The 25,412-nt window shown below is 41.5% G+C and overlaps 1 protein-coding gene across 6 annotated transcripts in view; it reads right to left on the reverse strand.

Moving 5' to 3' along the window:
• ENAH (ENAH actin regulator) overlaps positions 1–17,789 on the reverse strand; it is a 155,386-nt gene extending 137,597 nt beyond the window's left edge. For all 6 annotated transcript variants that reach the window (XM_052653474.1, XM_052653480.1, XM_052653479.1 and 3 more), the window contains exon 1: positions 17,535–17,789. In XM_052653474.1, the coding sequence (XP_052509434.1) occupies positions 17,535–17,539 (5 nt within the window). In that variant the 5' untranslated portion in view covers positions 17,540–17,789. The remainder of the gene's footprint in view (positions 1–17,534) is intronic.
• Positions 17,790–25,412: the final 7,623 nt, after the last annotated feature.

A 25,412-nucleotide genomic window follows, 5' to 3' on the forward strand; every position in this document is an offset into this window, starting at 1 on the left:
TCCAGAAGACAGAACAAAAGTAATGAGACCAAAATTCCACCAGAACCTTTGGGGAACAAAAAGCAGACCACTGTGAAATGAATTCACATGAGTATGGACAGGCACAGCTGGAATGTTTTGCAGAGGACCCTGAATGCCAGGTTGAGACAGCTGTGTGCTGCAGAGTGCAAGTGAAAGTTTCTCAGAAGTTTGGGAAGAATAGCTGGCCCAGTAGGGACCAAGCATATGCAGGGAAGGTTAAGAGTGACCACTGGGGGAGAAATGAGGCTTGCTTCCAATGATGCAAATAACAGTTCCACAGTTCAGGGGGTCTGTTTTTTAAAAATTCACCTTAAGAAATGTAAAACACTTTAAAATAACACATTCTCCAAGACTTTAACGAGCTCCTTGCTTTTAGAGGGCCTAAAATCAGAAGTCTTTCACACTAAAAGTTAAAGGGACTTTCTTGGCAGCACAGTGGATAACAATCTCCTTCCAATGTAGTGCATGTGGGTTCAAGCCCTGGTCGAGGAACTAAGATCCTACATGCCATGCCACAACTACTGAGCCAGTGCACTCTAGAGCCCACACTCTAGACCCAATGGAGCCAAACACACAATTCTTAAAAACAGAATTCTCTGGTGGCCCCGTAGTTAAGAATCTGCCTGCCAATGCAGGGGACACAGGTTTGATCCCTGATTCAGGAAGATCCCACATGCCACAGAGCCACTAAGCTCGTGTGCCACAACTATTGAGCCCATGAGCCCCAGAACTCATGTTCTGCAACAAGAAAAGAAACCACAATGAGAAACCCAAGCACAGCAACCAGAGTAGCCCCTGCTCACCGCAACTAGAGAAAGCCCTCAGGGAGCAACAAAGACCCAGCACATGTTTACAACAGCTAGGACGTGGAAGCAACCAAGATGTCCATCGGCAGAGAAATGGGTAAGAAAGTTGTGGTACATATGCACAATGGAATGTTACTCAGCTATTTAAAAGAACTCATTTTGAGTCAGTTCTAATGAGGTGGATGAAACTGCAGCCTATTATACAGAGTGAAGTAAGTTGGAAAGAAAAACACCAGGACAGTACATTAACGCATATATATGGAATTTAGAAAGATGGTTAATGACGACCCTATATGCGAGACAGCAAAAGAGACACAGATGTAAAGAACAGACTTTTGGACTCTGGGAGAAGGCGAGGGTGGGATGATTTGAGAGAACAGCGTTGAAATATTTATATTATGTGAAACAGATGACCGGGCCAAGTTCAGTGCATGAAACAGGGCACTCAAAGTTGGTACACTGGGACAACCCAGAGGGATGGGATGGGAAGGAAGGTGGGAGAGGGGTTGGGACAGGGGGACACATGTACAACTGTGGCTGATTCAAGTCAATGTATGGCAAAAACCACCATGATATTGTAAAGTAATTAGCCTCCAATTAAAATAAATTTTTTAAAAGACCCAGTGCAGCCAAAAATTCATTTTTTTTAAAAAAAGTTAAAATGGCAAAAGAACATTCAGCAGCTCAAATTTTATTTTTTTAAAAAAGGTTATGGTACAACACAAAGAAAACAATACACTAAATCGAGTGTACAATACACTAAATCCATAAACTTTCTAAATGCACTAAGGCAAACCACAAAACAAGGCAATGGATTATTAACTCCATATGGCAGAGAGAGAAACTGAGACTGGGGACAGCCAAGGTGCCAAAGTCGGTAAAAAGCAAAACGTCTTTGAAGCCAATGATGATTCTATTAGACCTGCCTATCTGCTTCTAAAACGAAAACATCTTGAAAAGCTTCCATATCCAGAGGACTATAAAAAGATGACAGAGGAATTTCCCTTAAAGTAGATGCTTTGAACAAAATAATAGATGGATTTAACAAAATACTTCACTAAAGCAACACAAAATAACATTGGCAAGCTGCTATAAATAAAAGGCATATATACTAGAGAAAAACCTCAAACATTATTTGCACATGACATTATTTAGAAAGGAATCAAACAAAAATAGATGAGTCTACCTGCACAATGTGTGAAGTCGCTTTAGTCGTGTCCAACTCTTTGTTATTCCACGGACTATAGCTACCAGGCTCCTCTGTCCATGGGATTTTCCAGGCAAGAATACTAGAGTGGGTTATCATTTCCTCTTCCAGGGAACTTTCCCAACGCAGGGATTGAACCCACACCTCTTAGTTCTTCTGTATTGGCAGATGGGTTCTTTACCACTACCGATTAATGCCTCCACCCCCACTAACTGTAAGCATAAGGGAATGGGTACGTCCATGTACATCTTTTACTTTTTTATAACTGGCTTTTGAGGATTCATCTTATTGAGCCATTTTACTAACTTTGGAATCACAGAGCAAGAAGATTCACACAGAAAGTAGGCAATGAAAAGGAAGAGTTTGGTCTTAATCCTAAGAGTGACATGAAGCCACTGAAGTGTTTTAGACAAGACACTGAGCTGATAAATCTAAATTTCAGAAAGATCTGACTATTGCATAGATCACAGATTGTATGGGGTAATACACCAATGCAATAAATTAGAATCTCCAGCAACACCTATGTAAAAATGTAATATAGGAAAAATAAGGCTTGGGGTCTTAATATGATTCATTGCTGATTCCTAACTTGCCAGGTTGCCCAGGGAAGCAAAATCATCCTAATACATACACACCAGAAAAATGAATGAACTAACCACTTATAAAATTCAACCCTGTCAAACATTCCTCCTAAGGTAACAGCAACCCCTGTCAGTTCACTTTCTTTACCTGTCAGTCTCTCAATGACGGCAGGTATTTCAATGACAAAGCAACACAATGAGTATTAAGGACAAAGTTGAAGTGCAAGCCTTCCAAGAGATGCAGGGCTCTTCAAAGTTACTAAAAGTGATGAGAACTGTTTCCAACTACTCGCAAAGCCACTGGCAGAAATGAACACTGGAGAGGGACACTGACTTGGAAGGAATGTTAAGGGCACTTAATGGGGTGATAAGTATGTTCTGTATCCTGACCTGGGTGGTAGTTACACAGATGAGTATATGTAGTAAAAATTCATCAACCTGTAGATACACATATGATTAACAATTTAGCTGTATGTAAATAATACCTTAAGAAATGCGGAAAAGGAGCAAAAGACGATCCTTCCTCCCATGAAGAAATCAGTGGTTCCGAAGGTGAAGCCTAGAAATCCCGTGCCCTGCTTGCTACCAGTGTGAAGATTAAATAGATACTCAAGATGGCAAAATGTACCTGGGTTCTCAAAGACATCTGTGAGCCACTGAGTGGAGTGGGCCTGGACCCCACTCTTTCTCTAGACTTTCAATTACATAAGATGGTAAATGTTCTTCATGTTGAAGTACTTTGAGTCTGCTACTTGCAGCTAAAAGCATCTGAACAGACACCATCAGCAAATAACTGGAGAAAACTAATCAAGACGAGATAATAGGAGGTCAAAAACAAAAAAATCTGAAAATATAAGTAAAGCCCTTGAGCTGTGCTAATAAAGCCCTTGAATATTTTCACAAAAATGACTTTCTTTAGGATCATACTAGAAAAGTCCATCATAACATGAACTATATAGTACAGTTTCATACCATCTTGCAATTTTTAAAGAAAAATTATGTGAAACAAGCAACCAACACGTGATTTACTATTCTTCCATCTTAAGAATTTAATACACAGTAGCAACCGTAACATGAATGTTTCCATAATTTTGTTTCGTTTTTCAAGATTAAACCCAAATAAAGCCTTTTCTCCCCACCCCTGCTATCTCTGAAATGTTCCTCCTATTCTAGGTCAATTCATTCTACATGGCCTTGTTCTTCAGAAAATAAAGAACCCTTATATGACGAAATCACAAAGAAAAATATTCACTCACACATCAACATTTAGGAAAATTCAAACCCAGACCTCAGTTCATAAAAGTAAATCATTACAGAGAGACCCTAGGACACTGGTTAAAAGCACGGCTCTGGACTCAGTGCCTGGGGCATAATCCCAGTTCACTGTCTACCAGCGGGCAGCCCTGGGCAAGGCTCTCAGCCCTCGGAGATTCATCTTTCTCACCTACCAAAGGAGGCTAACAACTGTTTCTGCCTTATAAGTTATAAAGGGGAGTATTAAATGATTATATGGGAAGTATTTCAGGCAGTAAGTACTCAGTAACTGTTAGCTATTAACATTTCAAAATCTAAGAAAACTGAGGAATATAAATGCCAACACTGGAAATTAGTTATTGAGAAGGAAAAACTCAAAATCAAAAGCTTTACGTTTAAATGTAAGTATATACGTTAAATAAAATTAAGACAAAGAAAAATGAGAAGAGATATATACTTAGAGCAAAAATGAGCTGAAAATTTAATTTCTAAATATAGAAGTTTTTAAAGGTTCAATATCAAACCTACTAAACTATAAACTAAAGTACTGCTGCACTTTACTAAAGATAAAATTTAAAAATCTGAATACACAGAGACAAAAAAGAACAGAAAATTCCATATTATAAAGGGGTCAATTCCCCCAGCCATATTAATCCATTAATTTAACACAATTCTAATTAAAACTCCAATAGGTTTGGGACTGCAATTTTTTATTTCATTTTTGCTTTTATTGATGAAATGACTAAAACTAATCTAAAGGAATGTATCAAATAGAATAACAAATAAAATTCTGAAAAACAATAAATGAACAGTAACTTTCCTTTCTAGATATTAAAATATACTATAGAATCAGAGTAATTAAGACAGTGAGGTAATAGCCTAAAATTAGACAAATAACTAATGAGTCAAATAACAAGTGTTATTATGACATTAATAATAATGTTAACACATAACAAAACAGGGCTAGGTATTTATGAGAATTCAGTATACAATGAGTATGACATTTCAAATACATGGGAAAAGATGGATTATTCAACAAATGATGCTGACAACTAAATGTTTGATATTTAGTCAAGTACTAACCTCCCATCTTGCACCACAATAAATTTCAAGTGGCTTAAATTTAAACATAAATGAAACCCAAAAGTAACAGAAGAAAATGAAGGTGAATACCTGTATCATTTTAGTTTGTGAACGAATGGCTTGACACCAAAGGCAGAAACCATAAAAGTCAAGACTAACAGCTGACATGAAACTTTAATGCTTCTATACCAAAGCACAATTTAAAAGATAAGTGCTAAATTTCTTTATAAGATACATACAGTTGGACTTCCCTGGTGGTTCAAAGGTTAAGAATCCGCCTGCCAATGCAAGGGACACGATTTGATCCCTGGTATAGGAAGACTCCACATGCCCTGGGGCAATGAAGCCAGTGTACTGTAACTACTGAGGCCAAGCTCGAGAGCCTGTCCTCTGCAACGAGGGAAGCCTCGGCAATGAGAAGCCCACACATTACTACTACAGGGTAGCCCCTGCTTGTCACAACTAGAAAAAGCCTGCAACACAGCAATGAAGACGCAGAGAAGCCATAAATAAACAGATGAACTTAAAAAAAAAAAAGATACATATGGTTGATTTTGATTCACCTGTGTGTAGTCTCCCACCCTGACTCTGGGCTTGATCATATGCCTGACTTTGTCAAAGAAGGCATTAGGGAAGAGGATGCAGGCAGAAGTTCGATAAGACCTTGCAACCTGGGGCATAATCTCAAGGAAGGCTGCTATTACTAACTGAGAGACAAAAAGACATAGCACATAAACCTAGTTAAGAAATGAAAAGATACAAGTGAGCCCAGGTGAGTCCAGCGGGACCCAACAGCCCACTCACACGTTTTGCTAGGTTTTGAGGCAGTTTCTAATACCACATTAGATAGCTGGCATAAAATATCTACACCACAAAGGGTTACCTTTTAAAGACGTTATAAATCATTACAAGAACAATTAAAATCCTACTGGGGAAACAGGCAAAGGACACAGAGACAACTCCGTCAAAAGAAACACAAGAAGAAATTTTCAAATGTACTATCAAATAAACACAAATTAAAACAATGAGATAACACCTTTTGCCTATCAGGCAAAGATTAAAAATGCTGACAATGGCTTAAGTTGGTTAGAGTGAGGTGAAACTGGCACTCTCATCTGTTGTTGTTAATTTGGTAATGTGTACCAAAAACTAAGAAAATTCCCTTCGGTCTGGCAATTTCATTTATTATTCACTCAAACATTGCATACTCACAGAAGCCTGTGAATTCCCATATTCTAGGAACTAGAATATAGTCAGATCATGCTACTACTAATCATTTTGGACCTATTAATAATTTTGGTTCTATTATTAATTTGAGTTTTATCCCAACAACATTAAAATGACATTGAAGGCTTTAGCAGGCAAAGAACAGTACTAGATTTCCACTTTAAGACCATTCTAACTGATGTATGGAGAACGGGGCACAAGAATGGAAATGAGAAGATACTAACTGCTCCAGTTAGAGTAACAGTGGCCTGGGTTTCAGCAGTGTTGGTGAGATGGAGAGAAGCAAAAGGAGACCTGACAGGACCTGCTGATAGAAAAGAGTCAAAGAAAAGGGGAAAATAAATACTCTTCAACTTAATCCTATGAATTTATCCTAAAATAGAAGTATCCCTGCAGATATAAAATATGATATGCACAAAGATATATATACCCAAAGATGTTCATAGCAGTATTTTTTATAAAACAAGGGAAAAAAATCTAAACGTCTACCCCTTGTGGCTCAGGTGGTAAAGAATCCACCTGCAACGCAGGAGACCTGGGTTCAATCTCTGGGTTGGGAAGATCCCCTGGAAAAGGGAAAGGCTACCCACTCCAGCATTCTGGCCTGGAGAATTCCATGGACTGTGTAGTCCATGGGGTCACAAAGAGTCAGACAGGACTGAGTGACTTTCACTTTCAAGAGATTAAGTAGATTAAGGTCAGCCAAAGCATAGTGAAAATACCATGCAGTCACTTAAAATTATTTTAGATGTCTATTTAGTGACAAGAAGTGGAAAACGGCCAGCTACAAAATACATAATTTTGCTTCTCACTTTTACTTAAAACACACTCATACACCCACAAGCACATTTATGTGCACCATGGGGGCTTCCAGGTGGTACCAGTGGTAAAGAACCCATCTGCAAAGGCAGGGGGCGTAACAGAGGTGGCTCCAATCCCCAGGTTGGGATGATCCCCTGAAGATGGAAATGGCCACCCACTCCAGTACTCTTGCCTGGAAAATTCTATGGGCAGAGGTGCCTGGCAGGCTACAGTCCATGAGGTTGCAAAGAGCTGGACAGGACTGAGGATGCACAACATATGCCATATGCATTATGAGAAGTCTAGAAAGCTATATATCAAAATATTAAAATTCTAGATGGCTTAGATTTAAGTTACTGAAATCTTTATACTTTCCATACCTTCCTAAATCTATGTAGAATCTGTACTGCTTTATAATGAAAAGAAAAAAAGTAATTAAAACAAACAATGACCAAACCTTTGTTTTGGTAATAGTAAATTGGGTTCATTTTCTTAAGCCAAGGCAAATAACAGACTAAAAAGAGATGAAAGTAAATGAAATGAAAACTTTTTTGATCCATAAACCTTTAATTGCTAAAAAAAAAAATTAACAGAAACAATTTGCTTGCAATACTAGTCTAATGTGAGATGAGAATTTGGAGGAGATGAGGCGGGGACTTCTCAAAGCAAAAGCAGACACACAAATATAAACAATATTTTATATCACAACACCTGCACAGAAAGATAAGTTCACTGCACTGTAAGACAGCAATTTGGATTCCCTTGAGATTTGACCTAAAGAGCTATTCATTTTATTTCACTTTATGGTCTGAGATTCTTTATGAATCTTCTTCCCTACCACACTCACACATGTAACAACAGATACCAAAAAGGACAGGAGTGAGGACCTGGGCAGCACAGTTAGTCATTCTGACTTCATTATCATTAGACATATAGGTTTGTCAAGACCAGATGTCCTAGAAGGGCAAAAATATCATCAAGGTTGATGATACCAAAGACAAAACTTTCTCTGGTATTTGTGATTACTGTAAACAGACCCAAGAAAAATCACTATCCAGATTAAACAGGTTTCTGAAGATTTTGATGGACTTGTTTCACTGATATTATCAGTGACTTGAGTCGTCCTTGTTGTAACAGAGCTACCAGAGAGACAGCTGCTACCTGTGCATCCAAAATTTGATCAGACCTCTCAGAGGCACCATTAACTAACATTTCCACTTCAGCATTCCCACCTACCTGGTTCCCTAAAGAGAAAAGCTCAATGGTTCTCAATCTTCATTCTCTCTTCTTTAGAAAACATGAAGATGTCAATTTAAAATATTAGTCCAAGAACTGCTGCTTTTGAACTGTGGTGATGGAGAAGACTCTTGAGAGTCCCTTGGACTACAAGGAGATCAAACCAGTCAATCCTAAAGGATATTAATCCTGAATATTCATTGGAAGGACTGATGCTGAACCTCCAATACTTTGGCCACCCGATGCAAAGAGCCGACTCAGAAAAGACCCTGATGCTGGGAAAGACTGAGGACAGGAGGAGAAGGGGACAAGAGAGGATGACATGGTTGGATGGCATTACCAACTCAACGGACATGAGTCTGAGCAAACTCCAGGAGATGGTGATGAAAGGGAAGCCCGGTGTGATGCAGACCATGGGGTTGCAAAGAGTCAGACACAACTGAGCAACAGAACAACAAAGTATATTCACAAGGTTGAACAATGATCATCATTGTTTAATTCTAGAACATCTCCCATCATCCCAGAAGGAAACCCAATATACACTGTGATTTTTAAGATATATATTTGGTCTTCCTCCACAGTTTCAGGCTCACAGCTCCCAAAACCCTTGAATTTCTGAAGTAGAGTGATAAAGGTGTCTTTTGGTTATGTGAATGAAGTAACTTTCAGAAGCACCCAAGGGTTCGGGCTAATGCCAGAAGGACCAACCACGTAACTACAGGGTTGGAACTTTCAGTGCCACCCCCTACCCACTCCACCCTGTCTCCAAAGATGAGGAGAGGGGCTGGAAGTCCAATCAGTCACCACTGGCCAATGGTTCAGTCGTTCATGACAATGTGAAGAGGCCTCTACAAAAACCCATAAGGATAGTTTTCAGGCTCTTTTTGGAGAGCTTCCACATCAGGGAACCAGACACTTCCATATGTCACCGTACCATGCCCCTAGTTCCACAAGGACAGAAGCTCCTTTGTTCAGGAACGATGTAGCTCTTCATCTGGCTCATCCTTTTTAATATCTTTTTTAATAATAAAGGAGGAATCTAGTGAGTAAATGAGCTTTCCAGAGTTCTGCTGCTGCTGCTGCTGCTGCTGCTGCTGCTGCTGCTAAGTCACTTCAGTCGTGCCCGACTCTGTGCGACCCCACAGACGGCAGCCCACCAGGCTCCCCCTTCCCTGGGATTCTCCAGGCAAGAACACTGGAGTGGGGTGCCACTGCCTTCTCCAATGCATGAGAGTGAAAGTGAAGTCGCTCAGCCGTGTCTGACTCCTGGCGACCCCATGGACTGCAGCCTTCAGGCTCCCCGGTCCTTTGGGATTCTCCAGGCCAGAGCACTGGAGTGGGGTGCCACTGCCTTCTCCCAGAGTTCTGGAAGCCATTCTAAAAAATTACTCACACCTGAGGAGGGCGCTATGGGGCCCTCTGAGTCACAGCCAATCAGAAGTACAAGTAACAACCTGGACTTGCGACTCATCTCTGAAATGGAAAGGGGCTTCCCTGGTGGCTCAGTCAGTAAAGAATCCACCTGCAACACAGAAAACCCGGGTTCGCTCCCTGGGTTGGGAAGATCTCGTGGAGAAAGGAATGGCTGCACACTCCAATATTCTTGCTGGAGAATCCTGGGGACAGAGGAGCCTGGTGGGCTAGAGTACCTGGGGACACACTGTTGGACACTGACACACGCGTTCTGAAACAAAAGGCGGGTCTTGTGGGGCTGAGTCCTTCACACGTGGAATCCGATTCCATCTCCAGGCAGGCAGTGTCAGACTTCAGCTGAATTCTCAGACACCCTGAGGGCATCCACACACACTCATACACAGTGGAATGGGGTCAGGGAATCCTTTTGCACATACTCACTTCCCAATCCTCCTTCACTCTCCGAAAACCATAGCAACTATTAATCTTCTTCCTGTCATCAAAGTGGCTTTTTGTGTCCGACTTCCATTCACTTATCATGTTTCCAAACACGCTCCTTTTGGCTATTATGAGTAATGCTGCCATGAACATTTGTGTACAGTATGTATGGACATATATTTTTATTTATCTTGCGCATACTCCCTGGAGTGGAATTAGTGGGTAATCTAGTAACTCTGTTTAGCACTTGTTTTCTGAAGTGGCTGCACCATTTTACATCATTTTTCACATTCTTAACATAAACTTAGGAGATGTCAGACTTCCAGAGAAGTTGGGGATTTACTCTCACCAAGCCCATTTTACGTGCCAAATGTTATGCCAGGGTTTTAAATAATTTCTGATTTAATTTTCCTTAACAACTCTATAATGCAAAAAAGTATCTCCATTTTATAGAAAAAATTTGTATCTCAAAAATTGTGATCTACTCAAAGTAGGTTTATAACCTACTTTGAATTCAGGTTGACTTTAAAGCCTGTCCTTTTTACCCTCTTATATGCAACATTTTGGCCACCTGACGCGAAGCACTGACTCACTGGAACAGACCCTAATGCTGGGAAAGGTTGAAAGCGGGAGGAGAAGGGGACAACAGAGAATAAGATGGTTGGATGGCACCACCAATGCAATGGACCTGAGTTTGAGTAGGCTCTGGGAGTTGGTGATGGACAGGGAAGCCTTATGTGCTGATGTCCATGTGGTCACAGAGAGTCGGACATGACTGAGTGACTGAATTGAACTGATGCAACCTCTGCACTGAGCCATATGCATAGTTTCATACCAAAGGAATGCTTCGAAAAAATAAATGTAAGTTTATCAGTCATTAGAACAAAAATTTCTCAATGTACAGAAATTTCTAGAAAATGTAACAGGTCTCTTTCATAAATCAGTTTTAGCATTTCGTCAGTAAATGCTTTCTTCATGTAGAGTTACTTAAAACCAACCAATCTAAAAATCACCTAAGCATTATACAGATTCGCTTCTTCCATCAAAGCTGTACCCACTGACCAAAAAAACTGGGCTATCTTCTGCTATGAGCTGAATTATTTCCCAGAAAAATCCATATATTGAAGCCCTATCCTCTCTTTGACTATATCCAGAGACAGGACATTAAGTAGGTAATTAAGGTTAGGTGAAGGTGAAGTCGCTCAGTCGTGTCCGACTCTTTGCGACCCCATAGATTGCAGCCTACCAGGCTCCTCCGTCCATGGGATTTTCCAGGTAATAAGTACTGGAGTGGGTTGTCATTTCCTTCTCCAATTAAGGTTAAGTAAGGTCATAAGGGTGGGGTCCAAATCCAAAAGGATCAGTGGAAAAGGGAGAGACCTCTGTCTCTCTGCTATATGAGGACATAACAAGAAACTGTCCAAGAAGATGGCAGTCCTACCAGAACTGGCCATACTGGCACACTGACCTCAAGATTTCCAGCCTCCAGAACTTTAAGAAAATAAATCTCTATGGGATTTTGTTGTAGCACCTTGAGCTAATACACCTTTCTTCATGAATATCACAAACTATCCAATTATTGGTATTTTAAGCACTAATAAGGATCAAAGCAAAGCAGTCATTAAGCAGAGTAGAAATCAGCTAAGCCAATAGACATGTATGCATTTTGAGCTTGTTGCTCAAAAATATTTGCAATTCCCATGATCAAAGAAACTAAAAAACAGAATGATGACCATTCTGTTAATTCAGAATTTAATGAGAAAGTCAAGGAAACCCAGTATCTTCCAAAAGGGCTTTGGAGTTAGACAAACCTGAGTCTGACTCTTTTTGGCCACTTCTGAGCTTTGTTCGGAGAAGGCAATCACACCCCATTCCAGTACTCTTGCCTGGAAAATCCCATGGACGGAGGAGCCTGGTGGGCTGCAGTCCATGGGGTAACGAAGAGTTGGACACAACCGAGTGACTTCACTTTCACTCTTCACTTTCATGCATTGGAGAAGGAAATGGCAACCCACTCCAGTGTTCTTGCCTGGAGAATCCCAGGGAAGGGGGAGCCTGGTGGGCTGCCGTCTATGGGGTCGTATGTCTATGAGGTCACACGACTGAAGCAGCTTAGCAGCAGCAGCAACAGAACTTTGTCTTTGAGTAAGAAACAAGCTCTCTACCTATTCTTGTGTTCAGGATGCTTGTTTTATTTGAACTAAATAACTTTATTAACATTTATTATATGCTGACTACTATTTTACATCCTCGAATACCCAGTATAGCTACAAAACATTAGGTGCTCCAGAAACAGTGGTGCTTATTGTTAGTGAACAGACTCTGGAAAAGGATACCAAGTCAAGCATTTACATAAGCACCCACCTTATGCCAAACATTTTGCTGGCACCATGAATATAAAAGCGCTGTCCTACTCTCAAGCGCTGTCCTACAGAGAGGGACAGAAAAATCCACATCATTATAAAACAGTGTAATAAACGCAATGGCAAAAAAATATGCAAAGGACACAGTAACACAGAAGAGACCTGGGATGTAGATAAATCAACGACTACTTCTCAGGTCTGACAAGGAATTCTCCTCCTGATTTCTATTCCAGAAAACTCTGTAAGCCTTTATTTGAGGAAGCATTCACTGAAGTACAGCCTCAGCTGAGACTCTCTCTTTGCCTTTTACTTTCACTCACTTCCATCCATCAATTCAGAGAAAGGGGAGAAGCACACAGGAAGAACTCAAGTATCTTTTTCCTCCCCAACAACTGCAGAAAAATTGAAATCACATTTTTCCAAACCCTTCTTACACTTATGATAAAGACTGGGTGTTAGACAAAGAGAACAGATTTAGGCACAAGGGTGGGGGAGGAAAGGGTGGGATGTATGGAGAGAGTAACTTGGTAACATCTATTACCATATGTAAAGTAGATAGCCAATGGGAATTTGCTATATAACTCAGGAAACGCAATCAGAGCTGTGTAACAACCTAGAGGGGTGGGATGGCAAGGGAGGTTCAAGAGGCAGGGGACATTAAAAAAACAAAAAAGACTGGGAGTTTCACAAGTTATACATTCACCCCAGATTTAAGCTGTGTGTAGGGTAACCAAAGCTGTCAGTTGAGTAAGTAATTTCTTCTATACCAGCCAAATGGACCTGCCAGTTATTTCAGATATTCCAACTGGACTAACTGAAAACCTTGACTGCTGTAAAAACCAGTACATTTTCTTCATCAATCCACATTCTTATTCATGGTGTATTCCTTAATACCTACAAGGCAAAACAATGCCTAAATACAAAGCACTGGCATTCTAAAAAATGCAAATTTGGCTCCTGCCCCTAAAATTAACCTCTGTAAAAAAGCCATGCATCCAAAATCTACAAGCATAAAGCAAGATCCATGGGAACAGACAAGATTACTATTACTATCCTTTCGTGGGCTCTCACTTGACCATTGACACAACAATACTTTAAATAATAGAATAATGTCCATATTTATCAGTTTTCTCCATTAACAAGTCAGCATATAAAACCTGGATCTTCTGAACTTTAGCTATGCCACACTCTTAAAATTATAAATGGAGGTAACAAAATCACAAAAACTACTTCAAAGACTAAAGATACACAAGGAAAGGAAACAAAGATCGGTTTCCTCACCTATAAAATAAGACTGGACTAGATCACAGATGGTTAAATTAGGAGCATACCAGGAAACACTATATTGCCACTCTGTACAACCCTCATCCCAATCAAACATCATGGCCCTTTTTCACAAAACCCAGAAATGTAGCTATGCCCTTATCAACATGGCAGCCACTATCAACTTCGAGTAGATAAGCAAAATATAACCATCCTTGAACTTGCCATCCTTGAACTAATGAAGTGAAGCAAACTACCCCAAAAGATTTACCTAACCATTCTGACACAGAACTAAGCCCTAAAACAAGGTGAGCAATGTAACTGCATAAGGTTTACAAGTACACAATACACACTCTCTTCTAGTCAATATTATCATTTGATCCTTAATACCCAGTAAAGAATTATCCCTATTTTTGAAGTGAAGTGGCTCAGTAGCCACTTCAGGCTCTTCGGTCCATGGGATTTTCCAGGCATGAATACTGGAGTGGGTTGCCATTTCCTTCTCCAGGGGATCTTCCCGACCCAGGGATCGAACCCGGGGCTCCCGCATTGTAGGCAGACCACCGTCTGAGCTACCAGGGAAGCATCCGTGTTTTTAAATATAGATCAGGGAAATAAAGTGACCAGCTCAAGGTCATCCAGCTAATAAATGACTTGGCTGAATCCTCACAACTCAGCTACACCTTTTTTCCATGAGAAGGTCACAGAAGAGTGAGTGGAATCCTGGACTATTTAATACAGATCTAAGAATATCAATCCAAAATCTTCTGAGCTCTTCTTAGCCACTAAGCTACATGCAACTATCTTATATCAGACAAGCTCCTCTATCCAAAAAAAAAAAAAATTTTTTTGGTAACTAACCAACTAAGCAAAAATGCTATCATTTAAAAGGTATATACTATATTAATATTACACATAATCGCCTACCTCTATCACAAATCACCTTATACTTTTCAATCATTACATAAATGAAAAATAAGAGTAGAACAAAAAGTCAGATGTTCCACTAAGAAAAGTACCACTTTTTTAGGTCTCAACCCTCTCACTGTTTTGTATAAGAAATACATGTTCTCATTTTAATTCTCATCTGTTTTTTTAAAAAGTACTAACAAGTAATTCTATACACAGCTTTTAAATGTGTAGAACACCATTAAGATTGCTTCAGGAACAGGATCTCAGAAAGCTGGACATGACCAACCAACTAAGCACAAGGTATTATTCCATTCCCTTCTGCAAAGGAGTTATTACATTATACCACAGTGAGAGTGCCATTTCTGAAACTAAAGTCATCTGAAAGATCTTATCACAAATGCCTAAAGCACAACATATTTATCACATCCCCTCTTCAGAATTATGACCAACTTAAGGGGAAATTTCCAACCCATGCACTCCTATTTCTGGATGGCCTTTAAAGCATCAGAACTACTCATAATTAGAGAGACTCAATTTAATAGTATAACATTTACGTCCTGGCATACTGGAAAGCATCGAGATCAAATCAATATGAATATAACCCAAAAAGCCGTTTCTTACGCACCAAAATATGCCAGAGCTTTTTGCAACCAGCACTTTTTACTTCCTTACCAACTATCCTGCTTTTACAGCTATCTAAGGAAATGTGAATACATATAAGTCGCACAAACCACCTACCAAATAATCCAATGCCTTCCAAAGTGAAAAGCTGATCCTCTTTTCTGCTTGTAAATTATTCACAATTAGCCTACAAAGAATTACTGTAGACTACTTTAACAAACTTTTCAGACCTGTGTACCATGTTCTTTATTTAAGCTACTGAAAAGCATCGGTGTAATTCCTCCCTTTCTACATTTAATAAGGAACAGAGCAGAGCAGGAAAACAGCTTAAAAGTTACAAATTACTTTTTATTAGAAAAGGAATTTTTAGGTGAAGATATAATTTACCTTTGACAGGTTGATAACTATACATGATAGTGATCAAACTTCACTGAATATTTTTTAATTTTTAAGTTTTTTTTTCTTTTTGGTTCACATTCTTTGACAACTTTACAATCATTTTATTTTAAAATAATTCACTTTCATTGTTTTACATTTTTCAATGTTGGGAAGTTTAACCAAAGCTTGGAAAAACTTGATAAATTTTCATCTCCAAGACCCCTATAATAAGCATTAAAAGTTACAGCAGGAATCAACAATATATTTTATTACAAGACTTAACATTAGCAATGCTTTATTATAGTTCCAGAGTTTTCAAGGACATCAATAACTTGATTTAAAAAAAAAAAAAACTACGTTCAAAGGCATGGCTCAAGTTTTTCAAGCCATGTTTTACAAAGTATGCCATAATTACATTTTGCACTGACCTATACTTGAAAATAACTTGCTTGTGAAATCACTAAGGAAAAGGGGTCACTTAGAGAGAGAGCATTAAATACAGTTTTTCAAGCCTTCAAATAAAGCTCCATAACTTGAATCAGACATAAACAATTCAAATTCACAATAAGCTGAAAGCTATATCACAAATATATATATATATATATAAACCAAAATGGGAAAGTAGTGTTCAATCTTGATAGGAAAAAAAAAAAAAGTTTAAAGTAGAAACTACTTGAGAAAGAATTCCAATGACATGACATTTTCTTGCCAAAACGCAGGAATGTGTAGATTATATCATTCAAATCTCACTGTATTCCATTATAAGGGTCTTGGCAATGGTTAGCCATTAATCTTTCAACACAAAGGAGATTCAAATCCAAACGAACTGTAAGACTATCTCTTCCAGAAGACAGAAATGGAGTAATTTACTTTTATCCACAATTGTTTAACCTAAAAGGAAGGCCTTAAGGATGATAACGCAGAATGGATCAGCCTTCAGTCTCCCAAGTCCCATTTCTCACGAAGTCTTGCACCAATCCGAAAAGAGAAGGTTATGGACACAAAACATAGGAAAGGCTGAAAAAAAATCTCCAATGAATGACACACCACATCATGGTTTATTCTCTAACACAATTGGAGAAACAAACACGAAAAATATCACACCATATGTTTCATCGTATCAATTAAAGTAACATTTTTACGACGGTACATTCAATTCTTTGGGGCCGAAGAAATAATTTAGCTTCTGTTTTATTGATTAGAGGGAAAAAGGCAGCTGCTGCAATGCAACACAGGCTGCTAGAGGAAGAAGAGAAAAGGGTTCTCCAAACAAATCCCTCCCCCGCCCCCGTTTACACATCCCGAACAACTTACTTATCGCAGTCTTTCACTGTGTTCCCCCGCCTCATATTAACGTAATAAATTCTTTCCCTTCCCCCACCACCGTGAAATTTCACCTTTCTGAGCTCTTCACCTACCACTACCAGAGCACTTTATTCCCCACAGAAATTTCAGGTCTTCCAAACTTTTATCCTTTTTTTTTAGTTAAACACGAGAGTTTTGTTATAAAAGTGAGCGAAATTTTTACATAGAGACGGAAAAATACCTGTTTCCCAGCAACAAGCACGCTTCGATTCTCGAACCCCTCCCCATCTCCCAGGTTTGTCTCGCAAGGGCTGGGGGGAGGGAGCCAGGAGCACATTAAATTTAGGAAGGGAAATCCTGGACGCAAGAGGAGCATTTGAGGAAAAACGGGAGAACGTCGAAAAGAGGAACGCCCCCCCCCCTCCCCAATAAGAGGGGCTGGGGAGGATTACAAGAAAGAAAGAAATGAGAAGGGACAAAGGGGGAGGGGGAGATAGAGACCAGAGACCTGGGAGACGCGCCGGGCCGGGAGAGGGAAGGCGGGGTCCGGGGGGAGAGAGAGAGAGAGGGGTCGCGGCTCCCGCGGCACAATGGCCCGCCGGCCCCCGCCCCGCGCGCCCCTCACCTCATGGTGCCGGCCGCGCCGAGGCTTCCCCAGCAGCCGGGAGACGCGGGAGGCGCCGAGCCGAGCGGGGGGGGGGTCTCTCCTCCAGGGGCGGGGACGCAGCTCGGGGCCGGCAGACAAGTGTCCAGCTCCTCCTTCGGGCGGCCGCGGGGCTACACCATCTCCTCGCACAAAGGCGAGGCGCCGGTCCGGAGCGGGAGAGGAGCGGGCGAAAGAAAAGCTGGGGAGGGGGCGGAGAGGCCGAGGCGCCGACTGTGGGTCCCGCGGCCGTCGCAGCCCCCCACCTCCTCCTCCTTCACCTTCTCCTCTCCCGGGAGCTTCTTCGGCCGCCCTCGGAGGGGTGCCCGCCGGGGCCGCGCGTCCGGCCGCCGCTCCACAGGCTCGCGCCCCGCCGCGCCCGCCGCCGAGGCCGTGTGCAACCGGCAGCTGCGGCAGCCGCGGGAGGAGAGTCGGGATCGCCGCGAGGAGCCCGGGAGGAGGCGGGGCGCGCGGCGGAGGAGCACGCAGGCGCCGCCTTCCTCCCCTCCTTCCCCCGTGGGCGAGGGGGCGGTGCGGGGGGGAGGGGAGGCAGGGGGGCCGGGCTCCCCGCGCCGCGCCGCCGGCCCGGGACCCCGCCGGCCTGCGGGGAGCCGCGAGGGGCGGGAGCGGGCTCGGCGACGGCGGGTTAGCAAAGGCTCTTTGTTGCTTTCCCACCCCGCCCCCGCGCCCCGGCCCCCTGGGATCAGGGCTGCCCACACCCCCGCCCCGGGTTGTCCTTGGCCGTCGCCCCCCCCCCCCCCGCCCCCAGTCTACTCCCGCTCCCCTGAGCCTGGGGGAGCTCCCGGGCCTCCCCCGCGCCGGAGCGCTGAGTGCCCAGAGTGGGGCGCCAGGACCTCCCGGTGCGGAACCTGCGGGCACAGGCGTGGGGAGCCGGGAGGCGGCAATCAGGATGCGTGAGACTGGGCCGGGCCGGGGGGACTCCGGATCTGCCCGTCCGGGTGCCCTCGCGCGGGGCTTGTCCTCAGCTCGCCCTGTTGCTGTATCTCACGACCCGGACTTGCCAGTCTTTGGGCATCCCGGCCAGCCTCACGGCCCGCCCCCGCCTCGCGCGGCTCCCGGCGATTCCTCCGGGCTGGGGGGAGGGGAGGCGTATACATGTAAAATATGGTCATCATTGTTCGCTTCGCTCCTTTTCTTTCCGAGGAATCCCAGTGTACTGTACCGATGTAACGAACTGATAGGCACACACCATGTATAGGGATGACTTCATCCCCGAAAGAACGCGGCCAACTCGCGGGGAAACGCAGTCGCCGGGAGACGCGCGAGGCATCGTGTGCAGCAGCAAGAGTGGAAGAAGAGAAACGCAGCTCGGGAAACCGCTTTCTGTCGTCATTAGCAAAAAGGGAATTCCGGCCGCAACAGGGGGATAAAGGGTGGGAGACTCGGGGTGGGGGGCGGGAGGGCAGGGGGGCCGGGAAGGGATATGAATGATGTAATGATGGTTTTAAATTTTCCGTCATTGGTTTGGTCTTGAAATCACCTTTAAAAGGTAAAATGTAAAATGCTGGCGAAGCAAACTCATTTAAAGTCAGTGGCGTTGGAGGGGGGAGTCCATCCAGAAAGCCAGGATTAATAGTAGTGGGAGTTTTTAGGTATCCAGAAGCAAATCCAAAAATCAAATGAAAAATTAAACTGGACAAATTGCAGGCCTTTTGCAGTCCCAAGGAAAAGTGTGTGTTTTTTAAGATGACTGAGAAGGAAAAGGTCTGTTGCTACTGGGTCCGTATGACTGGAGAATCTAAACCAAAATGGAGGACCAGCCATGACTCCGGAAATCTAGTCGAAAATTTTGGTGTTTTATAAGGTGGAGGTACAATTCAAATTATAGTTTTGATAACTGAGATCGTGTACACTTCCAAAAGAAAAGTGAACAGGTTATAGTCATACTTGGTGAATGCCTAACTTGTCTATAGTAGAACTGTGGCCCAGTTTTAACTATAAAAAGCTTCCCGGTTTCAGATTCAATACCAAGTTATTTTCTTTTTGGAACCTGCAGCCTCTAACCAACAGCCCTGTGTACTCAGTGACCTGGAGCTATGGCAAAGGACCAGGGTGGCCTCAGGTAGTAAAAAGGCACAGTGACTCTGCTTAGACATGATGTGCTTGAACGCTAATTTCCACCCACATGTCTAATTACATCTTAACTATCACAGTGTATTTTATTCAGGGATCTCCAAGCACTGGAAAGGAAACAGTCTTGCCCATCAAATGTCCTTGCTGCCATATTACAGGTAGAGACAGAGAAATACAGAATCCGAGAACTGGATGAGTTTGTGCAATCACCACAATTAAAAACGATAGCTACTAACTATGAGGCTCATTGTCCTATCCCAAGTACTCAACTGTTATTTATATAATTAAAATACATGCACCTCAGATATTCTCCAAATTAACCAGAGAACATTTGCTGTGGAGGTTTTTTCCTTGGAAAAGTAATAATAAGACATGTTGAACCATCTTGCAAAAATATTAAGAGGTATTCGACCACAAAGAATTCACACCAATTTGCCTTAGTCCATTCATAGCAATACAGTAAATCCAGCAGAGCTTATGTTTCAGGGAAAACTCTTACAAAGGGCCAAAAGGGGTGGAGATGTTGCTGTAATGACTCAAGCTATCTCCTGCCAGATACAAGAGGCAAGGATAAAAATGCCTTACAGATGACTCCATAACCTACTTCTCATTTGTGCAAGTTAATCCATCCTGCGCTAAATAAGTGATATATCACATCATCTTTATCCTTCCAGCAAGTGTTCCAATGGTATGGGCACCAAATTAAGCAATCCAAGTGGAAAACGCTGTTCTTATTTTCTATGTTTATTAAAAATGTACCAGCCAAGAATTTTGGCTGGCTACAACCATTTCCATACTTTTGGATGGCAGCCCGCCAGCTCACAAGTTGATCATACCATTGCCTTTGGATTTAGCTGTTGTGATGGGTGCCCTGACCTCCAAAGGTCATTCAGTGGAAAGGCAATTTGTTGGCTGTGACAAAATATTATTACTTCTTGTTCATATTTGGTTTAACAATAAAAGAGAGCAAAAGGGAAACTTGCGCTGGGAATTCACCAACTAATTCTGGTCACAAAGGAAACTTTGTGGAATGTGTTACTGTATAGAATAAAAGAATTTTAGAGATGGAAGGAATCTTAAGTCCAACCCACTCATTTTTTCAAAAAAGGAAAGTGAGGCCCAGAGAGGTTAAGTAAACTGCCCCACAGTCATGCAGTCTCTTTCTGGTAGAACTGGAACTTAAACCCAGGATTTCTAATTATTGGTCCATTGCTCCTTCTACCACATCATACTGCCTTCCTAGGGCATAAGTAAGTTAGTTAGTAAAATGTAAAGCTGCTTTAAAATTAGATGATTTTATTGGCTTGGCTGAATGGTGAAAATCGCTTGCATTTTTCTCTCACAAGGGTTGCTCAGCCTGAAGCCCAATACCTGGCCCTCAGATAGGCACCTGGATGTTTGGAAATAAACAAATAAATGAATAAATAAATGAATGAATGCTCTAATCAAAGATGAAGAGGAAACTTTTCATCAAAAGAAATACAATCTCTTCTTAGCACTGAGTATATGGACTTAAACTTTGGCTTACAGAGGAACACCCGAACTTAACACCACAATGGAAGGTCTGCTCCAAGCCCTAGGTATCCAAAGCGATCCTCACGATCCCAAGTTGTTCTGTGCCTCTATTAGTAGTGTGTGCCCAAGTGTAAGATGAAACAAAACACACTTCTATTGAAGATGGGTTTGCTGCAGGAGTGTTGTCAGTCTGGCTCTGAGGGTTCTCTCAGAACAGGCCTTGTTTAAATTCGTCTGATAGCATCAGTGTAGGCTTGTCCTCCATTTATGGGCATGAGGAGGATGCATGACTAATGCTGCTCAGCAGTCAGGAAATCATTGCTAAGGATTGTAGGCACAGTCTCCTCCATCACCCAAAAAAGGGATCTCCCCTGAAAAATCAAGAGTTACATAGGGATGGGTGAGGACAAAAAGTAGTTTGGAGTGAATGTAATTGTATACTTTCACTTAGATGTAATGGGATTGGGTTTTCTTTCGTGGCAATTAATGTAATTTTTGTCTGTTTCCCCAAGAATGGGAAAAAAAATAATATATAACGTGATATTCCAGCAGGATTCAAGATATTTTTATTACTCATCTTTCAACTTTAGCTGTCCATATATAATCTTGGTTCAAAAATATCAGAAGGCAAAGACGTTAGAGCAAACTATTTGCCTATCTGCCATTTGCATTTTTCTGCCATTTGTCATTTTTCTCCCTTCCAAATTAGTTAATTTCATTTCCTCTTTCCCAGAGTCTCTTTCTTTTCTTACTGCCACAGTGTTTAAACTTGGCAGAAGATTTCTAAAGCCTGAATAATATTAGAGTAACAATTGGTAGAGGCCACATTCTATACAATGCAAGGCATTATTTCCACAAAATTCAGCCATGGTTCCTATTTAAAGAGTACAGCAGGTGGGCTTCATTTCTAGATAACAAGTCATGATGCTTTAGTAATTGGATTGAAAAGAACCATCACTATAACCCTATTCTGAATTATCTCTTATAAAATCTGGCTGATAGCTTGGCAAGAAAAATGAGTGGTTGCCCTGTCTCTTGCATTGAATTGATTTACTTGTCCCATTGACTTAATCAAATTTGAAAATACCAGTCAATTATCCTAGGGACATTATGATTGGGCAACAACTGACCTTGGAGTATTTCCTCAAAGGAGATCAGGGGAAGAGTTAATAAAAGATCATTTTTCTGGCTAATCATGGTAGAGAAGAAAGATATTATCACTAGGATGTATCCTGAATGAACTGTTTAAAGTCACAGTGCCTAATACCACGTCTTTTGTAGCTTTCAGCCCACCTTTCAGGAAAATTTCAAAGCTCATTAAAAATCCCAATTATCTTTTTCTTTGAAACTATTGCTCAGCATGGTAACCTGGCCAAATTCCAGGTTGAGAGATTATTTTCTTGGGTTTAACATAAAAATTCAATCTCTAATCAAGTTTTGCCAAAGCCAAAAGATAAGCAGCAATTATCAGAAAATAATTATTAATGTTACTAATTGTAATACTTTCATTTGGCCTTGAAACATTCTAGTACTCAAGTCATTTATCATTGCTACCAACTTATGGTGAAATAGACTGGTGACACTGTATTTTGTGTATGAAGAAGTTGAGTGCTTGGACCAAAGTAGCCAGTGGCTAACTATTCTAAGATTATTGTTTAGTCACTCAGTTATGCCCAACTCTTTGTGACCCCATGGTCTGCAAGTCACCAGGCTCCTCTGTCTATGAGATTTCCCAGGCAAGACTATTACAGTGGGTTGCCATTTCCTTCTCCAGGGGATCTTCCGACTCAGGGATCAAGCCTACATCTTCTGCACTGACAAGCAGATTCTTTACTGCTGAGCCACTGAGGAAGCCCATTCTAGTGGCAAATGGATTGAATTGCAAATCAAAAATTAAGGCAATTAAGGGCCAAATTTACTTTGATTCCCCTCTCCTCTCTGTACTAATTTGCTGGCTTTAGATGGAAGCCAGCAAAGACTGGCTTTACATTTGAGGGAAGAAGTGTCCTTTGAGTCACAGGAATGTAAGAAATGAATGTAAGTGATTGGCTAGCCAATAATGATGTGTGCTAATCTACTAGGCACTCATATACACTCATTCAGTCCATCCTTACAATATTCCTTGAACCTGCACACCATTACTGTCATCCTTGCCACACTGTAGTTCATGAAGGTCAAGTACAGAAAGGTGGAGCGATTAACCCAAAGCCACCCAGCTAGGAAAGAAAAAGCTAGAAAGGCTATTTCCATGAGCCCACACTCCAGCTCTGCACCAGGTGGCTTCTATTTCACTTCACTTCTCTGATTAAAGAAAAGGAACAAAAGACTCAAGTTCCATTTAGGAAACGGAACGAACATAGTTAGAAACAAAGCAAACAAAACACAAGTCACTTAAGTCCCAATTGTGCCACAGCAATAGCCTCTTGTAAATCATGACATGGACTACCCAAACTATGAATAAACCCCTCCCTTAGCCAGAGATCTGTATATCAAGGGCCTATGCTTGTACCCTGTATCATGCAGGGACTCAGTATATGAGTTAACTGCATCTCCAAATTAGGGAACTTCTATTAAATTTTTTTTTTCAGCATAATAATGCTACTGAGAATGGACCAGTAATCATTCGTTCATTCACCCTCCTTCCCTTAGATATCCCAGCCATACAACTAGCAGAGGTTAACTGCGCTTATAGAGGTTCAGTTCAGTTCAGTTCAGTTCAGTTCAGTCGCTCAGTCGTGTCCGACTCTTTGCAACCCCATGAATCGCAGCATGCCAGGCCTCCCTGTCCATCACCAACTCCCGGAGTTCATTCAGACTCACGTCCATCGAGTCGGTGATGCCATCCAGCCATCTCATCCTCTGTCGTCCCCTTCTTCTCCTGCCCCCAATCCCTCCCAGCATCAGAGTCTTTTCCAATGAGTCAACTCTTCGCATGAGGTGGCCAAAGTACTGCAGTTTCAGCTTTAGCATCATTCCTTCCAAAGAAATCCCAGGGTTGATCTCCTTCAGAATGGACTGGTTGGATCTCCTTGCAGTCTAAGGGACTCTCAAGAGTCTTCTCCAACACCACAGTTCAAAAGCATCAATTCTTCGGCACTCAGCTTTCCTCACAGTCCAACTCTCACATCTATACGTGACCACTGGAAAAACCATAGCCTTGACCAGACGGACCTTTGTTGGCAAAGTAATGTCTCTGCTTTTGAATATGCTACCTAGGTTGGTCATAACTTTTCTTCCAAGGAGTAAGCATCTTTTGATTTCATGGCTGCAGTCACCATCTGTAGTGCTTTTGGACCCCCAAAAAATAAAGTTTGACACTGTTTCCACTGTTTCCCCATCTATTTCCCATGAAGTGATGGGACCAGATGCCATGATCTTTGTTTTCTGAACGTTGAGCTTTAGTTTCCTTAAATCAATTCAGTGAAGCAAAAACTCATATAGGAATCCTTGGAGTATATTGGCTAACATTTTCCGTTGAAAACAGAGCAATAAATGAAATGAAGCCAAGCCCAAGTGTGTTTTCAAAGGTGTTAAGAGAAGTGTCTATATACTCTTCATTAATATTCTAACTAATATCAGAGAGACTAGATCGGAAATACCATACCCCTTTGATGACTCATGCTATCTTTAGCTACGGTTGTTTGCAAAGCAATTGAACATAAACGTCTTAGTCTAGATGAGACTTAACAAAAATCTTTGAAAAGGAATCATGTATTTTTTCATTTTTCTTGTGAAAATTTTTTAGGACTTAAGTACTCACTGCAAATTTATCACCAGTATGTATGGTTACAATATTTTAGGGAAAGGCCTTGAATAGAACTCTGCCATCTGAGCTTCCTGTTCAGGCTTTCTTGTCTAACTCAGGTGACATTTTATATCGTCAAGCATCTGATAAATAATTTTTCTTTAAATAGCTCCTGTTTATGTGGGTTTTTTGCAATGTTGCCTTCATTAAGCATCTCATTGTACTTGATTTTATTCAGTGTCTGTCACTTGCAAATATTTCCCTTCAAAAGTTCACAGTCTGGTCTTTTCCTACTTACTTTTCATTTTATTTTCTCTCCTGTTACTAATGAGATGGTGATCTTGATTTGCTTTATTTGAGTTATTTATGTCTTCAGACCTCTGTTTAATATTAAGTCAGGTTAGGCATGCCTTTCCTACTGAATGATGCCCAAATTAAGTTAAGAAACAATTCCTAAGAAAGCTGGTCTGTGATTCTTCATGTTCTTCTGGTATCCCAAACACTGG

Source organism: Budorcas taxicolor, chromosome 16, assembly GCF_023091745.1.
Source record: "Budorcas taxicolor isolate Tak-1 chromosome 16, Takin1.1, whole genome shotgun sequence".
NCBI classification, from domain to species: Eukaryota; Metazoa; Chordata; class Mammalia; order Artiodactyla; family Bovidae; genus Budorcas; species Budorcas taxicolor.